The sequence below is a fragment of the Talpa occidentalis genome, unplaced genomic scaffold (assembly GCF_014898055.3).
Source record: "Talpa occidentalis isolate TD23 unplaced genomic scaffold, MPIMG_talOcc4v2.1 talOcc4.4, whole genome shotgun sequence".
Lineage (NCBI taxonomy): Eukaryota > Metazoa > Chordata > Mammalia > Eulipotyphla > Talpidae > Talpa > Talpa occidentalis.
In genome coordinates, this window is record NW_023604295.1 from 1,939,352 (window position 1) to 1,956,493 (window position 17,142).

General features: G+C 63.0%; 1 protein-coding gene across 3 annotated transcripts in view; it reads left to right on the top strand.

Annotated features, from left to right (window-relative positions):
- Positions 1 to 15,901, top strand: part of TMPRSS2 (transmembrane serine protease 2) — a 29,130-nt gene extending 13,229 nt beyond the window's left edge. For all 3 annotated transcript variants that reach the window (XM_037524482.1, XM_037524481.2, XM_037524480.1), the window contains exons 5-14: positions 356 to 475; positions 3,697 to 3,823; positions 5,310 to 5,420; positions 7,483 to 7,526; positions 8,594 to 8,765; positions 9,716 to 9,891; positions 10,696 to 10,791; positions 12,511 to 12,653; positions 13,061 to 13,213; positions 14,639 to 15,901. In XM_037524482.1, the coding sequence (XP_037380379.1) occupies positions 356 to 475; positions 3,697 to 3,823; positions 5,310 to 5,420; positions 7,483 to 7,526; positions 8,594 to 8,765; positions 9,716 to 9,891; positions 10,696 to 10,791; positions 12,511 to 12,653; positions 13,061 to 13,213; positions 14,639 to 14,650 (1,154 nt within the window). In that variant the 3' untranslated portion in view covers positions 14,651 to 15,901. The remainder of the gene's footprint in view (positions 1 to 355; positions 476 to 3,696; positions 3,824 to 5,309; positions 5,421 to 7,482; positions 7,527 to 8,593; positions 8,766 to 9,715; positions 9,892 to 10,695; positions 10,792 to 12,510; positions 12,654 to 13,060; positions 13,214 to 14,638) is intronic.
- Positions 15,902 to 17,142: the final 1,241 nt, after the last annotated feature.

Genomic DNA, 17,142 nt, shown 5'->3' on the forward strand with positions numbered 1-17,142 from the left:
CCAGCGCTTTGGGGCACTCAGACCCTGGTTCCCCGCCCGGGGATCATACTGTGGCCGGCCTCCCCGGCCAGGCCTCCCCGCTGGCTCTCAGACAGCACCGTCAGGAGGTGGGACCGTCGTCCAGGTCTGAGCACTGGCCCCCTCTCCTCTGGCCCCCCCGGAGAGGCACCGGGGCCCTGGCTGCCTCCAGCCTCGTCCTGTGGTCCTGCAGGGCACTCAGCGCCTCCTTGTTAAAGCTCGGGCACCGAGATTCTTCCCTCTTGTTCTGGCGGGGGTGGGGGTGCTGGGCGCGGGGACCAGGGAGCTCTTGGCGGCACCTGCCGGTCTCAGCCTGGCGGGTCTCCCCTCTCCGCAGTGGCGAACAAATGCGCCTTCTCCGGGATGGAGTGTGGCTCCTCGGGGACCTGCGTCAGCCCCTCACAGTGGTGCGACGGGGTCCTGGACTGCCCCGGCGGGGAGGACGAGAACCGCTGCGGTGAGTCTGCGCCCCGTCTGCCCCGGGTCACGGCTCCCTGCTGGCGGCTGAGCCCGGGCTCCGGGCTCTGGGGGGGCTCCAACCCCCCCCAGTCAGAGGCCCCGAGGGGAGCCTTAACCACCACCGGCAACACCCCTGGCGGGCCGCCTGCCCCACAGCCGGGGTGCGCGCTCTTCTCTGCACAAGCTGCCTTGCAGGTTCGGGACACACATCTGTTGTCCGGGAGCGGCGACGGCTTTTATTATTTCCTTGGAAAATACTATATTCATTTCGGATCACAAAGCACAAGGGGGGTGCCAGGGCGATGCCCGTGAGCTCTTGGCTGCACCTGCCGGTCTCGGCTTCCACAACACCCCTGTCCCCGCCCCCGCCAGGCGCACAGCTGCGGGCAGCGCCCAGCGGGGACTCTGGCCTCCTGGGAAGCTGAGCAGACGCCCGCCCGGCCCAGCCTGAGGTGCCCGCCCACTGTACAAACACCGAAACCGACCCCCTTGCGCCAGCGGCGCTTTTCCTAAAACTCTCAGGATCGCGTGGGCCGCGGGAGAATGAGGCGGACACGGCTCGTAGAACCGCCCAGGCTTTAAAAGGCACTCGCTGCGCGACCGAAGCAGCAGAGACTCGGGCCCCTTCTGTATTCCCAGCCGCCTGAGCCCCAAGCTGTCAGTCCCGGGGTTCCCCATATCCCAGGGCATCGGGGGTTCCCCACACCCCTGGGCGGTGATGGAGGACAAGGCCACACGAGGGAAGAATTTCCTCCCTTCCTCCTTCTTTTCATCCTCCCTTTATTATTTTTTTAAGATTTATTTTCTATTTATTTACAAGAGCTGGGGTGCAGGCCAGAGGTGCGGGGGTGAGAGGATTCACCAGAGGCAGAGTGGGGAGCAGAACAGGCAGACTGATGAGATCCACTGCTGGGGGAGCAGCGGGGAGACAGGAGAGGTCTGCTGCACCGTGGGCAGCTCCCTCGCGGGGGATGGAACGCGTGCTGCAGAGGCTGCGGACAGCTTGATAGCGCTGAGACTAACCCTGCGCCTCCAGGGAGGGCCCGTCCTTTATTTTTTGTTTGCTTTGCTTTTGGCTTTAAAAAAAAAAACAAACCAAACCTTTAGAATGGCAATACCCACACATGGTACTAAGGGCGCGCAGTGGAAAGTGGGGCTCCTTCCCACTAATTCCCTTTCCAAGGGAACCGCTTGGCCAGTTCTTCTCTAATTTTAATGGTCCCCGCTTTTTTTCCGAGTGGAGGCAGCCAGCTCTCTGGGGCTGGGCCGGCCCGGCCCCCGCAGGCCGCTGTGAGCCGTCGACGTTCTTCTCCACACTCTTCTCCGCCTGTGTCCACAGCCCGTGAGCTGCTTTCTCTGTAGCGATGGGTCTTGGCTTTCTCCCGCCTCCTCTTCTCCCGGCCCGGGCTGCCCTGCGCTGCCAGCTCACCGCGCGAGCTTGTGCCCTCCCGAGCACACCTTCCTGGATGCGTCAGCCATGCAGCCTCGAGGCAGCAGACACCACCGCCCAGTGTTCTTGTCCCGGGGGTAGATGCCGTCACACACCTGGCAGCGGGCCGGGGCCGGGGCGGCCGGGGCGGGTGGGTCTGTTGGGGCAGCTGCTGCCGGGGCCAGGACGGGGCGGGGCCCCAGATGGGGCTGGTGTTCATCCACTCCCAGAGGAAGTCCAGGTCCTTCAACTCGTTGCTGTAGAAACTGCCAGAAGTGTTAATGCCCACACGGGGCACTGCCAGCCCCTCGGCCCGGACTCCAGCGGCTGCGTGCCTGCCAGGTGGCCTAGGAGATGCTGTGGTCTGGGCCCTGCCCTGCCACCTTGGCCAGCCACCAGGGGAAGCCTGTTCACCTTGAAGGTGATCACTGGGGGTGGAGGGGTGCTCCCAGCCTTGACGCCCTGCCTGGGGCGATGGCAGGCCATGTTTGCTGGGGCGCGGGTGGTCCTGGAGGATGAGGAACCGAGGCCCCCTCTGGCATGCGAGGGCTTGGCTCTGCTCTGGATGACTCTCTCTGAGGGACTGTCTCCTCTCGTGAGCGCTACCCAGCACGACCAGGCACCCCAAATCCACGGCGCTGGTGGCTGTGTACCCACATTGCCCTCCCCCGGAGGCACATCATCGGTATGGTCCCCCAACATCGCTTATTGTAAATACAGGTGGCCGCGGACAGGCTGTGCAGGAGGGCGGCGTCCTGGGGTCTCCATGCCCGGCCAGGGCCTTGGAGGCGCCGTGGTCCTGGCTGTCAGTGTCCACCGCGAGGTCTCCTGTGCCTCCGCTCCCGCGTGGACAGCGTGTCTGTCCCTGCAGCTCGCGGCCCTGCATCCCGAGCCCTAGCGTCCGGGGGTGACTCACCTCCTCTTTGTTACAGCGATGATGCGTTTGTCGCCATTGGCTTGAAGGGAGATTTTGGGGTGGAGTCGCACGCCCGTGCAAGAGAAACTAGCCAGGCACACGCAGCGTCCTCCAGGCAGGGCCTGTCTCGGTTGTCTGAGTCTTATTTATGCATTGAAACACCTTAGAGTTAAAATATGCACGAAGGTCAAAGTGCAGGAAGCAGCGAAGGGCAGGTTGTGACGATTCCCACCCCCCACTGTTTACACTCGCGCGCACACCTGGAGGTGGTCGCCACCGCGTCTTCCTCAGGGAGGATTAAGTGGGCGTCCTGCCCCCGGCCTGGAGCTTGTCCGCTCGGTGACACTCCTGCCGCCCAGCTGGCGGCCGGCGCCTGCTCCTGACTGTTGGCCCGCGTAGCTGCGGCCGTGTGTGGACACAGCGTGTTTCCACTTGGACAGCGAAAGGGGGCGGATGGGCGAGGACACGTCATCACAGGCCCACACGGAGCAGCCTCGCTTCCCCGGCACCCCTGAGCCCAGCCCACTCGCCGCCCCGCCCTGTGCGCTCCCCTGGCCGTAGCAGACCGCAGAGCTGGGGTCCAGGCCGCTGTCTGGGGGTGCCCACGCCCATGGGGTCAGGACCTTGCATCCGGAGGGCCGGCCATCCGTCCACTCGGATTATTTCCCAAGCCTGGGCTCTTGTGGCTGACGCCGCTAAGGACGCCGTGCGTGGGTTCCGTGTGAACACTGCTTCTCAGTCTGCGGGGCACTGAGCGCTCTCCCCGGGGAAGACCACGGAGGGGGAGACTTCCAGCCACGGGAGCCGGGGTGCTGGGCTGCTGGGTCGCCGGCCGTCAGCTCCGCTGGCTGAGACGCACATGCTCCTTCTGCAGTTCGCCTCTACGGACCCAGCTTCCTCCTGCAGGTGTACTCGTCCCAGAGGAAGGCCTGGTACCCCGTGTGTCAGGATGGCTGGAGCGACGCCTACGGCCGGGCCGCCTGCCAGGACATGGGCTACCGGTGAGTGTGGGCCCTGCCGGGCGCGGCGCCCAGGGTCAGTTGCGGGGTCAGAGGGCCCAGAACTTCCCTCTGCCTGCCTGGAAGTGCCTGTGTGAGTGCGGGGTCAGCTGTCTGCTTCCAGAGCTGGGCCCCGCCATCCCCACCCTGCCTCTCCTGGAGGTGAGGCACAGGCTCGCTGCCCCCCTGCTGGGCCTGCGTCCACTCCTGGGATCCAGCGCCACCACCCCCAGGTCTAGATGCCGGCCGGGACCTGGTGTGAACAGGGCTGGGGAGGGCCTGTAGGGACAGAGACAGCTTGACCTTCACTGCACGGCTGTAGGAGGAGTTTAAGGGGAGAGAACTGATTGTCAGCTTCATACCAGAGACAGTAGATTACGGGGTGCAGCCAAGGAAGGTGGGAGAGGAGGCAGGGGCACTCGGCCCAGGTGTTCAGCTCACAGTGTCTTGTGGGGAGGGCTGGCAGGCCGGCTTCGCGGGGAAGGCTGTGTGATGGTCCTTTCTTGAAAGTCATGGTTATTGAAGTAGCGTTGGTCTACAACACTGTGTATGGTTTAGGGGTACAGGTCACCCCTCTACAAATACATGTTACCACCCACACCCACCACCAATGCCCAGTGACCCCCCACCACAGTCCACTGCGTTGTGTCCCTATGCTCCCTGCTCCCCACCCTGCCCTTGGGTAGCTCCATCTGCAGTCAGATTTCTAGGTTGGGTTTTTTTTTTTAATCTTGTTTTGCTTTTGTGTGTTTCTTTGCTCTGTATATGAACGAAATCATTCAATATTTGTCTTTTTCCTTCTGACTTAGTCATCACTGTCCATTTTATCCATCTTGTGGCAAATGGCAGGATTTCATCTTTTTCACAACTGAATAATATTCCACGGTGTGTGGACCACACCTTCCCCATCCACTCTTCTTCCTCGGGCGCGGGGGTGGTTGCCGCTGGTGCTTGTGCATAGTGCTGGGTGAACACGGCAGAGCATGTGTCCCTTCAAATGAGTGTTTTTACTTCCTTTGGGTAGGTTTCTACACAGGGACTGCTGGGTCCTATGAACAATTGCTGTGTGGTTTCACTGCCACCTTCCCTTCCTTGGGTGTGTGCCCATGTGGTCTCCATGTAATTCCGGGGTGTTCTTGTATGCCAGTTTTCAAAATGGATTGCCACTTGCCAGAAAGTTTGTCTTAGCTGGGGAAGAGCTCAGCCCGCCACCCCAGCAAGGTGGATGTCACGGCAAAGCCTCTGGCCCTCAGAACCTGCGGGAACACTAGCTGGGGCGTCTCGCGCCCCGTAAAGCATCCTGGTGGTGGCCCTCCCCTGCCACTTGGCGCAGGGACGGGGCAACTTCACATGTAGTGTCCTTGATGGGGCCTGGGGCTGCTTCCCACGACGCCAAGGTCCCTCTTGGTCGAAGGCCACCCAGGAGGAGGGTGCCCTCGGCCGGGTGATGGTGCCGGCGTCACACTGCTTCACCTTCTCTCTGCTGCAGGAATAGCTTCTACTCGAGCCAAGGAGTCGTGGACGACAGCGGGGCCACGAGCTTCATGAAGCTGAACTCCAGCGCCGGCAACATGGACCTCTACAAAAAGCTCTACCACAGGTGTGGGATTTCTTCATTCGTTTGCAGAGGAGGAGCCTGGGGACTGCTGTCCTGAGCCTGAGGTCGCCAGCCTGTGGCTCTGGCGTGCGCGGAGTCTCTTGCTGGGTGCTGACCAGGCTGGTCCTTCCTGGAGCAGTGACCATTCATCGGCCGTTTTCTTTGTGCCTTCTGCCCTGTGCCCTGTGCCCTGGCTGCCAGCAGACAGCGCAGCCGTCATGGGAGTCCACCTTTCAATGTCTTCACTCCCAGGCCCTGGAGCTGTGCCTGCTGTGCGTCGGGGTGTCCCGAAGAACGGAAGAACATTTCAGGCCCCAGCCCAGGGGATCAGCTCACCCAGCTTGCCCTGGCTCTGCCATCAGAGGGGTGGGCGGTGCTGGGTCTGGCCGCTGCAGCAGCTGGTCCAGGTCAGCCAGCATTTCCTGTACCCCCACAGCCCGCTGGCCCAGAGTGGTCATGGTGTGCCCAGGTCCCATGCCTGGCGGCCTGCTGGTCAGCAGTGGGGCAGGGGAGGGGCTTCAGCTCCCTGCTCGTATTGCCCGTTTGCAGTGCCTTGCGCTGTCCCTGCCATCCAAATGTTCTTGAAGCGAAGACCCTAGACCTATATCTCCGGGGCGCCCAGGTCCCCAGGCTCAGCCCAGGTGGCTTGCCAGCCACCACCCCCTGCCAGCCAGGGGCCAAGCGCCGTGTTTTGGGGGAGCTCAAGCTCTTCATGCCCCCTCCTTTTCTCTGGGTGGAGGTGGAGGCAGGTTTGCATTCCTGTGGCTGCAGCGTTGGGGCTGGTGTCCCCTGGGCCTCGGGAGCCTGGAATGCGCAGACGAGGGGTGAGCATGGCCAGGTGTACCTCAGAGCAGCTGGCAGGCCGTGCCGCCAGGGCCCAGCACAGCTGCCCAGGCTCGGCGGGTGCGGTGTTTCCTGTCCAACCAGTGTGGGGGCCGCTGCGGAGACCCGGGCAGCTCGGTCTCTGCATCGGTGGCTCCACGAGCAGCTGCAGAGCTCACGGGGAAGAGGAGGTCGTTGCTGGCTCGTGGTGCTGCGGGGTCCAGGGCAACTGCTTTTCTTGAAGAGGCTGCCCTGAGTCTCCACGCCCGCGAGGCTCCCCTGGACGGCCGCTGTGAGCCGGGGCCGGTGCTGCCCAGCGGGCCTCGCGGAGGGGTCGCCCTTAGTAAACGTCTTCCCTCAACGGACGTGTCCGCTCTGGGCACTTGCGGCCCCCTGTCCCCAGCCAGCGTCCCTGGACACACCTGTGGTCACGGAACCTGGGTGTCCCCGGGCAAGGACTCAGTCTAGGATGCGGGCTCGTGGGCGCCGGGGGAAGCCCCAGGAACCCGCTGTCTGTGGAGCGACGCTGTTCGAGCGGGTGACGGTTCTAGGCCGCGGGCGGCGTGTGGCCGGCCCCTGCCGGGCTTGGCAAAGCGCGGCCATCGTGTTAGCTGGCCCGGGGCTGCTGGTCACTGTGTGGCCAGGAAGGTCCTGTCAGTCCATGCCCAAGAGCGTGTCCTGCCCCTTCGGTGCCCAGGTTGGGTGTGGACGCGCTTGGAGCGGGCTCTGCTCGCCGCTAGTGCCTGGCGTCAGCCTGCTTCGTCCTCGGCTCCTTCGGGAAACGCACTTGTGCCAGACGGGGGGTTACCGCTTTCTCATCTGTAACCTGGAATGTTCTCCCAAGTAGCTTTTCTTGCACTCCCAGGGTATTGGTTGTTCTGGTTTTTTGTAGCAAGTGTACAGTAGAAGCAGGAGCCTAATTCCTTCCTTACGAGGTTAAAGGCGACTTTAAACCCCAAGAATAAAATTGGTGGTTAATGCGACGGAGTCTGTGCCGTTGTTACCCCGTTTTACAGGTGGGAGAAGCCAAGGCACGGGGAGGTCGTGCCCAGGGTCGCACAGCCGGGACTTGAGCCCGGTGCTCTGACCAGGGTCTGCTCTGACCACGGACCGCTGCGCCCTCCACAGGGTCACTTTCCTGTCTGACTCTCAGCCGAGCGCTCTCCGTGAGGACTCTGGGGAAAGACGCGTTTCTCAGTGTCTCCCTGCCTGAGGGTGACCCGCGGCCTGTCTTCTTTTGCAGTGACGCCTGCCCTTCCAACACCGTGGTCGCGCTCCGCTGCGTGGGTGAGTGGAGCCGCCTTCCTGGCCGGGTCTGAGTGGGGCCATTCCACGCCTCAGAAACCAGCCCCCCGTCCCCTGTGTCTGGGGTGAGGAGCGGGAAGGAGACAGGGCCGGGCCGGCCCAGCCCCGAGGTCTCTGTTGGCGCCCTGGTTCTGCTCAGGGAGCACCTTTGTGGAATTCTGGGGGACACTTGTTCCTGGAACAACTCGGGGATGGGGTGCCCGCGCCCTCCCCCATTCCAAATCCGCGTGTGGCAGACTCACCTCTGAGTCTGCAGGTTCAGCCGCTGATGTCACGTGTGGTTGAATCCGTGTGAGCCTGTGGATAGGACCCCACAGAGCATGACCCGCCGTCCACTCTTGGGGTTCAGGCTGTAGGCGCCTTGGCCCCACAGGGATGGCTCTTGAGACCCCACGGCGCCCTGTGCCCCGACAGAGGCGGAGCCGGCGGCCTCTGGCCTACCTCTCTGCGTGGGGCTACTTGCAGTCCCCAAGCCTGCTGCCACGATGGAGGGCGCTGTGTCCCGTGAGGACCTGGGCCTGCAGCTCAGCGGTCACTTGGAAGAGGGGGAGCTCCCAGGGGCGCTGGGTGGGCCATGCTGTCCCTGTGGTGCCGGCAGGAGCTTCCCGGCCAGCCTCCACCTCCTGGCACCAGCACCCCCAGGGAGGCACAGAGCCGAGGGATGCATAGGGAGACACTTTAGAGGCGTCTGGCCTTGACCTCCATGTTGGGGGGACCGAGGACAGGCAGGGGCTCGAACACCCAGGGATTTGCCTGGGAAGCCCCGCCCTCGGCCCCCGCCCTTCCTTTCCCACCTGGCTCCAAGAGTGAGCTTCTTGGGTCTCTGAGGCTCCCCCTGCGCCCCCACCCCTGGGGCCCATCCGGGGCTGGGGGGACAGGCTCTCTGCTGATGGGGCGAGGGGGTGAGGGCTCAGACAGGAAGGCCGTCTCCCGTTCTGGTGAAGACTGGGTCCTGCAGCGCCCGCCGCCTCCTCCGCGGGGCCCTGGGCTGGGCGGCGGGGGCTGGCGTGGGGTCGGGCCAGTTCCCAGCAGCTGCCCTTCCTCTTCAGAGTGCGGGGTGTCCTCCAAGATGACCCGCGAGAGCCGCATCGTGGGCGGGAGCAAAGCCCGCCCCGGGGACTGGCCCTGGCAGGTCAGCCTGCACGTGCAGGGCATCCACGTCTGCGGGGGCTCCATCATCTCCCCCGACTGGATCATCACGGCGGCGCACTGCGTGGAGGAGTACGTGGGCGCGGGCCGGGGCGGGCGCGCGCCAGGGTGGGCCTCGGCAGGGGGAGGAGTCTTGGCCTCGTGTGCCGCGGTGGAGGGGTGCCGGGTGCCAGGGAGCAGTGCTGGTCCCGGGCTTGAGCAAGCTTGGGTCGGGGTCCCATGCGTGCAGGGTTCTGGAAGACGTGGGGTGCAGCAAGACTGGGGGGTCACTGAGATCAGAATTCTTCCACGGAGGTGCTCTTCTCCACCTCCCCTCCCCTCCTTGAAGCCCTGATGGCTTGGGGACCCCCAGGGTGCCCTCCGGGAGGGATGCGCCAGACACACCCAGGGCCAGACACTCCCTGCGGGGCCAGAAGGTTCTCTGCAGCCCCAGTTAGGTTGGCCCAGGTGAGGTTGGCCACCGGCGTCTGTGTAGACGGGCAGCTGTAGGCCCAGTGCTCGCTCTCGTGGGGGCCGGCCTGGCCCTGCTGGCCTGGGACGGTGCGGGGTGTGGCCCTCCTGTGCAGGCCTGTGGGCCAGGTGCGCCGCCTCGCCCCAGGAGGGGAGGGAAGCACGGTTGTCTCCCAGGCTGTGCGCTTCTGCTACCAACGGCCCCGAGGGGCTGGGGTTGTCCAGAGGAGACGGCTGGGGGACGGTGACGCCTCATGGCCTCAGACCCTGGTTCTGCTCCTCAGGACCCCCGTGAAGCCCCTGCTGTGGTGGCGAAAGGCTCTAGCCGGTCCTGTAGGAACGAGGCTGGGAACCTCGGGGCTTCAGGCCCAAGGGAAAGGGGCCTGGGAATTCCAGGGTCCAGGCTGGAGAGAATCACCCAGGAGGGACGGAAGCTGCCCCTGGCACGGGGTAGGGGATGAAGTCTGGGTGGGGGGCCCTGAGCCGTCTGGCCTGCCTCCCTGTGGCCTGGGGAGGGGTGTCTGGGCTCGAGGCTCTTGAAATGAGTTTGGCGGGTCTTCTTCACCCTCCAGGCCGCTCAACAACCCGTGGTACTGGACGGCGTACGCCGGGGTCCTGAGGCAATCCTTCATGTTCTTCGGGACCGGACACAGGATAAAGAAGGTCATCGTCCACCCCAAGTACGACACCAAGACCAAGGACTACGACATCGCCCTGATGAAGCTGCAGGCGCCAATGACCTTCAACGGTGCTGGGCCCTCAGGCGGCCGGGGCCCTGCGGGTGGCCAGGGCTGAGGGCGCAGACCCGGGGTGGACTGTGGAGGGGCGGGGAGCCAGGGCTCTGCAGGGGCTGCCGCCCGACCCTGTGCCCTGGGGGGCGCAGCCCCTCACGCTTCCCCAAAACACAGGCGCTCTGCTGTGGGGCTCCTGACCCTCCAGGGCCCGAGCAGCACCCCAGCCTCAGCCCACCGGGGGCCAGCAGTGTCCCCCCTGTGTCGCCAAACGTCCCTGCGGGCCGTGTGCCTTTAGCTGAGAAGCGCTCTGGCCTCCAAGCCCAGAAGCACGCTGAGGTCATGAGGCTTAATTTAAAAGATGAAAAGCGAACTTGGCTTCCCGGTCTCGACCATCCGAGGTCCTTCCACGCCTGTGGGTCCAGAAGTAAACCTCACGCCTCCCACACAGTGCTTGCCTGAGAGGGGAGTCGGTCGGGCGGCGGCCAGCCCGGACTGGCGCTTTCCAGCCGGCTCACCTGTGCCTTTTCTTTCTCTCTCACTGAGAAACCTCTTTTTGAATTTCTGTTTCTTGCAGATTTAAGCTTGAAAAAGTTAATTGTGTATTTTTAAAAGCAGGTAGTTCCATTTACAAGGGGCTTAACCTCCAGAAGGGAGCGCCTCGCCTCTGGGGCAGCTTGTGGACGACAGTGGGGTGGAATCCAGAATTTTCCTGGGGTGGGGCGGGGTGGTGCCAGGCCCCCGCCCCCCGGGCTGGGTCAGGGGGGTGACTGTGGCTGGCGCACCCGTCCCGGCTCACAGGTGTTCTCTGCTTGAAACAGACAGGGTGAGGCCCGTGTGCCTGCCCAACCCAGGCCTGATGCTGGAGCCCACGCAGTCCTGCTGGACCTCCGGGTGGGGGGCCACCTCCGAGAAAGGTGAGGCCCTGGCCAGGTCCCGCGGAGCAGGGTGTTGGGCTGGGAAGTGGCAGGTCCGGGTTTTCACCCTATTCTGCTACCAGGTGATCAGATGGCTTTGTGCCTCAGTTTCCCCATCTGCTGGGTGGGGAACGTCACGCCTGCCCTGCCTGACAGGTCTTTTCAGGGTCAAATAGAACGACGTGTGTGTCTTAATAACTGTCCCAGCACACAGCCTGTGTCTGTGTCCGCGCTGCCTGCGGCTGCCTGGACCTGGGCGTGCCCGCAGCGGCTCAGGGACGGTGGGCATGGTCGCCTGGCCTGGGGTGTGTGGGCAGCTCTGCCGTGAGTGCCCACCCCCTGCTGCTCCGCTCCCTTCGGTGATAGTTTCGCCTCACCTCAGAGACTAGTTTTAAATGAAGGGGCCCCAGCTGCCCTCTTTTGATGGAGTTGAAATTACTTGGCAGCACAGAGAGACATTTTATGGGTTGTCTGCATCCTTCTTCCCAAAGGGTGGGGATGGGGCGCAGCGGGTGGTGAGGGTGGTGTCGGGGCCTTGGCCCGCAGCCTCTAGGACCAGGACGAGAGGGAGAATGGACGCCCCTATGGGGTGCCTCGTGTGGGCCGGGGGTACAGCAGTGAGCAGGAGCAGACGGGAACCCCTGCCTGGACCTTCATGCTCTCCTGGGCAGGCCGGGGGACAGCGTGGCCAGGCCACAGGAAATAGCAGGACTGCGGGCTTCCCAGCAGCAGAAGGCCTGGCTGCTCTGGAGGGGTGGTCAGGGAAGACTGCTCGGCAGAGGTGATGTATGAGCTGGTGCTGAGTGACAGGGATGTCTAAGGAGCACAGGGCCACAAGGAGCCAGGACTGAGGTCAGGGGGGGTGTAAGGGGGACCTCATGGGCTGTGGTGAGGGGACTGGCTCTTAGCCAGCGAGAGCCAGGGAGCCGGGACAACCTGATGGGAGAACAGACACCAGATCTGCTGATGGACGAGGTGGGCAGGGAAGAGAGTGGGAGGCGAGGGAGCGGGCCCTGCGGCACATTGTGCCCTTTCCAAAGCTGGGGTGTTCCAGGGGTGGGGTGGAGATTGAGCACGCCAAGCCTGATGTCCATCCGAGCTGAAGTCCAGACAAGATGGGTCTGATGGGCAGGCGCTGGAAGGGAGACAATGTGGGTGATGGAGGTTGTTGGAAGGCAGGGAGCCCCCACAGGGTCCAGGGAAGAGGGGGCGAGGAAGGAGGAGAATTGAACTAGTGGCTGGGGCTGAGAGAGGATAGTTCTGGAACACAGCGGAGCTCTGTGGCTCCAGAGGCAGGAGATTGTCAACCAGGCTCTGGGGTGTAGGGGTGACCCGGCTGTGTGGGGAGGGCTTGGTGTTGGGAGGGGAGGAGGCATGGCTGCCTGTCTAGTGTGTGTATGTGTGAGTGTGCATGTGTGTGTGACAGTGTATGCATGCTGTGTGTGTGTGCATGCGTTTGTGCATATACATGCAATCGTGCGTGTGAGTACATGCATGTATGCATGTTTATGTGTGCATGTTGTGCATGCATGAGGGTGTGTATTCTGTGTATGCATATTTGTGTGCGAGAGTGCATGTGAGTGTACGTGCACGCGTGCATGTTTGTGTGTGTGCATGTGTGTGCGTGTGCGCGTGTGTGTGAGTGTGGAGTGTCCCTGGGGGCTGGGAGCTCCTCGCGGGACCTGCTGCAGCTGAGCGCTGTGGTCTCTTGTGCGGCAGGACAAACCTCAGACGAGCTCAACGCGGCCAACGTGCGCCTCATCGAGACCTGGCGCTGCAACAACAAGGCCGTCTACAGCGGCCTGATCACGCCGGCCATGATGTGCGCAGGCTACCTGCAGGGGACCATCGACTCCTGCCAGGTGACCTCGAGTGCAGATCGACCCCTCCAGGAAACCTCAACCTTTGGGCCTGGCCGGGTCGCCGTAGGGATGCGCGACGCCTGTCCCCGGGGCGCCCGCGCTGGGCGGCTGTGGGAGGTGACGCCCACCCCTGCCTTCTCCACGAGGCCGTGACTCTGTTCAGGCGTCGGCGAAGGGAAATGCATACTTTGACTATTTAAACATCTGGACAGTGACGTGTTGGGTGCCCGTTAGCTGGTGGTCCAGATGATCCGATGCCGGCTGATCCCCGCTGGTGTGGAGTCTGTTGGGGGTCCCGTTCACGTTGCCTCGTTGGAGGAGGGGTGACGCCCTGGAGCCCCGGGCCCTGCCCGCGCCCGGCAGGGTGTGGACTGCGCTGTGATCTGTCTGTGACTTGCTTGTCCCAGGGTGACAGCGGAGGCCCTCTGGTCACTTTGAAGAGCAGCGTCTGGTGGCTGGTCGGGGACACGAGCTGGGGGTCCGGCTGCGCCAAGCCTAACCGGCCCGGGGTGTACGGGAACATCACGCTGTTCACCGACTGGATCTACCGGCAGATGCGGGTGCGTGTCCGTCTTCCCACCGCTGCCTGATGCCCTGGGCAGCGCCGTGGGCGGTCCCGTCCGGCCGCAGGGGAGGGACTACTGCCGCAGGCGGGTGACGTCCAGGCTGCCTCCTGGCCTCGGGTTTGCGGTCCGCACGCCCTCTGACCCCTCCCCTCCACCACCTGCCAGGGGCACGGGCGAAATGGCTGACAAGCAGCATCTGGCGGCTGGTTGGAGACACGGGTTGGGGGTCTGGCTCTCCCGACGAGTGTGGGGTGCAGAGCTGACCAGATCTGGCTTGTGCCCTGCTGGCCGCACTTGGTTCTGGCTCAGCCGACTGCGTCCACCCAGCCAGACCTTGGGGAGGCCAAGTCTGGCGATGTCCACGGGCGGGGCAGGCGGCTTCATCCCCACTGCAGGACCCCTCTGCATGCCCTATTCTCTCCCAGGGCATTGCCCACTTCTCCCTACCCTCGTGGCCCTGCGGGGGCTGAGGAGACAGCCTCCCTCGAGTCCCCTTCAGAGTCAGGCAGGCCCAGGCATGAAGACAACAAGGAATGGGGTTCAAGACCTGCAGCAGGGGCAGGGCCAGGGCTAGCCCTGGGTTGGGTGTAGGCAGGCCTCACCCAAAAGGGGGCTCCGGTACTGTTGAGTACCAAAAAGGAAAAAACATTGCACCGAGCAGTTTCCATGAACGCATTGATTCTTGAAGGGGCTTCAGTGTGTGTGTGTGGGGGGTGCTCCCAGAGCCAGGCTGGTGTCTCCCTCATGAAGAGGGCAAGACTGGGGGCTCTAGGGGACCCCAGAGCCCAGCAGGGCCGGCCGCAGCATAAAAAGTCTGGGTGGCAGGAGAGAGAGTGGCAGAAAGAGGAAAATGGCCCCTTTCTCCAAGGTTTCGGCCAACCATAGCCCCAAAAACGCTGTCCACAGTGAGATGCTTTGCGAGAGAAACCCCGTTCACGTAACTCTTACTGCCGGGTGTGGTTAGAATTGTTCTACCTTCTTATTAGCGATGGCTCATCTCTTCCTGGGCCTGTCTTACCAGTTAGGCTGTAGCGCCGTGTGTGCGCCGAGCAAAACCCGGCACGTGCAGGGTCTGTGCTTTCTGTCTTTCTGTAGCTGCTGGGAATTTGGGGGTACGAGGGCGAGGGTCAGGCTTGATTCTCCCAGAGGCCTGTGTTCCAGCTGCTTGGAGGACTCGATTCCCCACCCGCCACTTTCTGTTCGCCCCAGGGCCTTTGCACAGGCTCATCTCGCCTCCTGGAGCTCCGTTCCGCGCTGGGCCTAGCACTCGGCCCTTCCTGGCTGCAGAAGCAGGACCCTTTGTCCCAGCCAGCGTGCTCGTTGGGGCGCTAAGCGTCTCCTTTCAACCTAGGGGGACATAATTTTCCACGTTTTTTTGTCTTAAGAAAATCACACCGTTTCTTTTTCTTTTTTGAACAGGCAAACAACTAATCGGCACGGCCCTGTCCTGACCCGGGTCCACCAGAAAACCAAGGACTGACTTTGCCTCCCTATGCGTACTGTGTTTTTACGAGTGATTCGAGGTCCCCATCTAATTAAATCATGAGCTTGTCTGTTTCTGGCGCTCTCCACAGTTCTGTGCAGGCCACACGTGTGGCTCCTCCCCAGGCTCCCCACCCTCCTCCGGGGCTGGCCCTGGGTGCAGGCCCCTTCTGCACAGGCAGAGCAGCCGCGTGAGTCGGCCCCTTGGGGTCTTCCTTCCGTGCCTTTTTGGGGGTTGCTTTGGGGCTGCACACGGTGCTGGTGCCGTCCACTGCCCGGCACCTTCAGTGGGAGAGGGACGGGCCAGGCAGCCTGGGGGCCGCTCTCAGGCTCAGCCTGTCCCCCTGGACTTCCGGCTGCTCATGTTTAGGGCCCCAGATGGAGGCCGGAAGGAAAGGGCCCAGCTTTTCCGGGGTGATGACTGATAGTCACCCATGGGGACTAGGAATCTTCTAACCCCGCAGGGGTGACAGCCTGGCCGGCGAGCCTGGGAGCTGGGGAGGCCACCGCACACACGACCCCCCCTGCACACCTGGGCAGGTGACCCTCCCAGGGACACCTGCCTCACTCCCGCTCCTCGCTGCCTCTTGAGCTTGTGCTCACCCACCATGGCGCTTACCTCGGCGGAGCCGGGTGCCTGCGGACCCTCTCGGGCCTGCTAATCATGTGGAAATTAACATCACCTGGGGAAATCGGGGGTGCGTGATTGAAGTCCCACTTTCCAAGTGATTTCTCCATGTTACTACCTCAGTGTTTGTGGAATCTTGATGGCGATGTCTGTGCTCCCTCCAAACCATCTCTCTCCTTGCCACGGATGCCCACTGCAGGCGGGGGCCGCTTTTACCACCTGACTGATGGAATGTTCTGGAAATGAGAGCTTTGAGGAACAGCCTGTGGGCACAGCCAAGAAGAGACGGGGCTGTGGCCACCCCCAAGGGGTCCCAGGGGCTTTGGCCTCAGCAGGACTCGCCTGTCCCTGGACTCCTCTCAGGCACGCTGCTTTCCAGGAGTTGGAGAATCCCGCGGCTGGGACTTGCCTGCAGCGGGGTCCGTGGTCCCGCTCACAGGGCACCCCGCCCACCTCCACGCACCGGCCGCCCCCGGGCTCCTAGACACGCAGCCCCCCAGCGGCCAGTGGCCTTGCCAGAGCTTCCCGCTTTCCGCCTTAGGGCCTTGATTTATTTATCGACCACCGTTTGTCTTCTGTTCTGTATCTTTTATAAATTGTAAAATTCAATTGTGAAATGCTGTACAAATAAATTATGCATTTTTTCCAAACAAGAGTGAAGTCTCTGGAGAGCAGCCTGGTGAAGCTGCTCTCCTTGCCGGCAGTGATTGTGGGCGGCAGGGCTGACGCGGCCACGGTGGCCGGTGGGGCCAGCAGCTCTCTGGGTGGTCCCCAACCAGCTCAGCCGGCCCTGCTCTGTTGGCACCCTGCCTCTAGAGTCACGCCCTGAGCCCAGCTCCCCGCTAGGCCTCTGGCCCTGTGTCCCCCAGGTCTGCAGACCCACCTGCCCAAAGGCCAGCCGAGTCTCCGTCCCCTCTCCTCCCCTCTAGCCACCTCTCTGAGGTGCTGCTGTCTGCTTCCCCGGGAGCCTGCACCTCAGGTCCTGCAGGGCGGTTGCAGGTGAGAGTGGGGTTTTGAGTCTGTTCTCGTTCTTTTCCTTCTCCACCCCAGCAGGTGGCGTGGACTTGCCAGGGGTGGGGGAGGTGGTTTGTCTGCTTTAGCCCCAGGTGTGTTAAAATTGTGGGGACAGATGTGACAAAAACAGGAAGGACAGCACACGTTCAGTGAGAAGACACCTTCATCTTGCGACGCCTGGTGGTTACGTCCCATAAAGCCGTGGTGGCCTGCACTGCACCGAGTGTAGCCGAGGGGCCTCCCTGGGGGCGCAGGGGTTAAGTCTCAGCACTACGAAGCTGTCCACAGCCACTGCAGCAGGAGTTCGATCCCTGGCCAGGGAGCTACCCACACGGCACAGCAGACCTCACCTGTCTCCCCGCTGCTCCCCTCAGCAGGGGATTTCAGTAGATCCACATGCTCTGCTCCCCACTCTTTCTACCCCCACCCAACTCTGTCTCACCCCGCACTCTGGCCAGCACCCCAGCTCTTGCATGCATAAAGGAAAATAAATCTTAAAGAAAAAGATACTGCGGACAGCCAAGGTCAGCTGCTGGTGGCCACCCAGCCCTTGTCAGCCCGCCAGGCTGTGGCCTTGTTTTGTGGCCAGTTCTGTGGGGCCACTTTGGGGTTGAACAGGTGCTGCTGGTGTTAACGCTACAGGGAGCTCGCTCCTGCGGGGGTGGTCTGGCCGCCTCGTCCCTGGGCTGGGGCCACTTTAAACAGTGAAGCTGCCAGCAAAGCACACATGTGCTCGACAGGCCCGGGGTGTGCCCCGAAAAGCGCCCTGTCCACAGCCCCAGCGTCCCGCGGCCCCAGG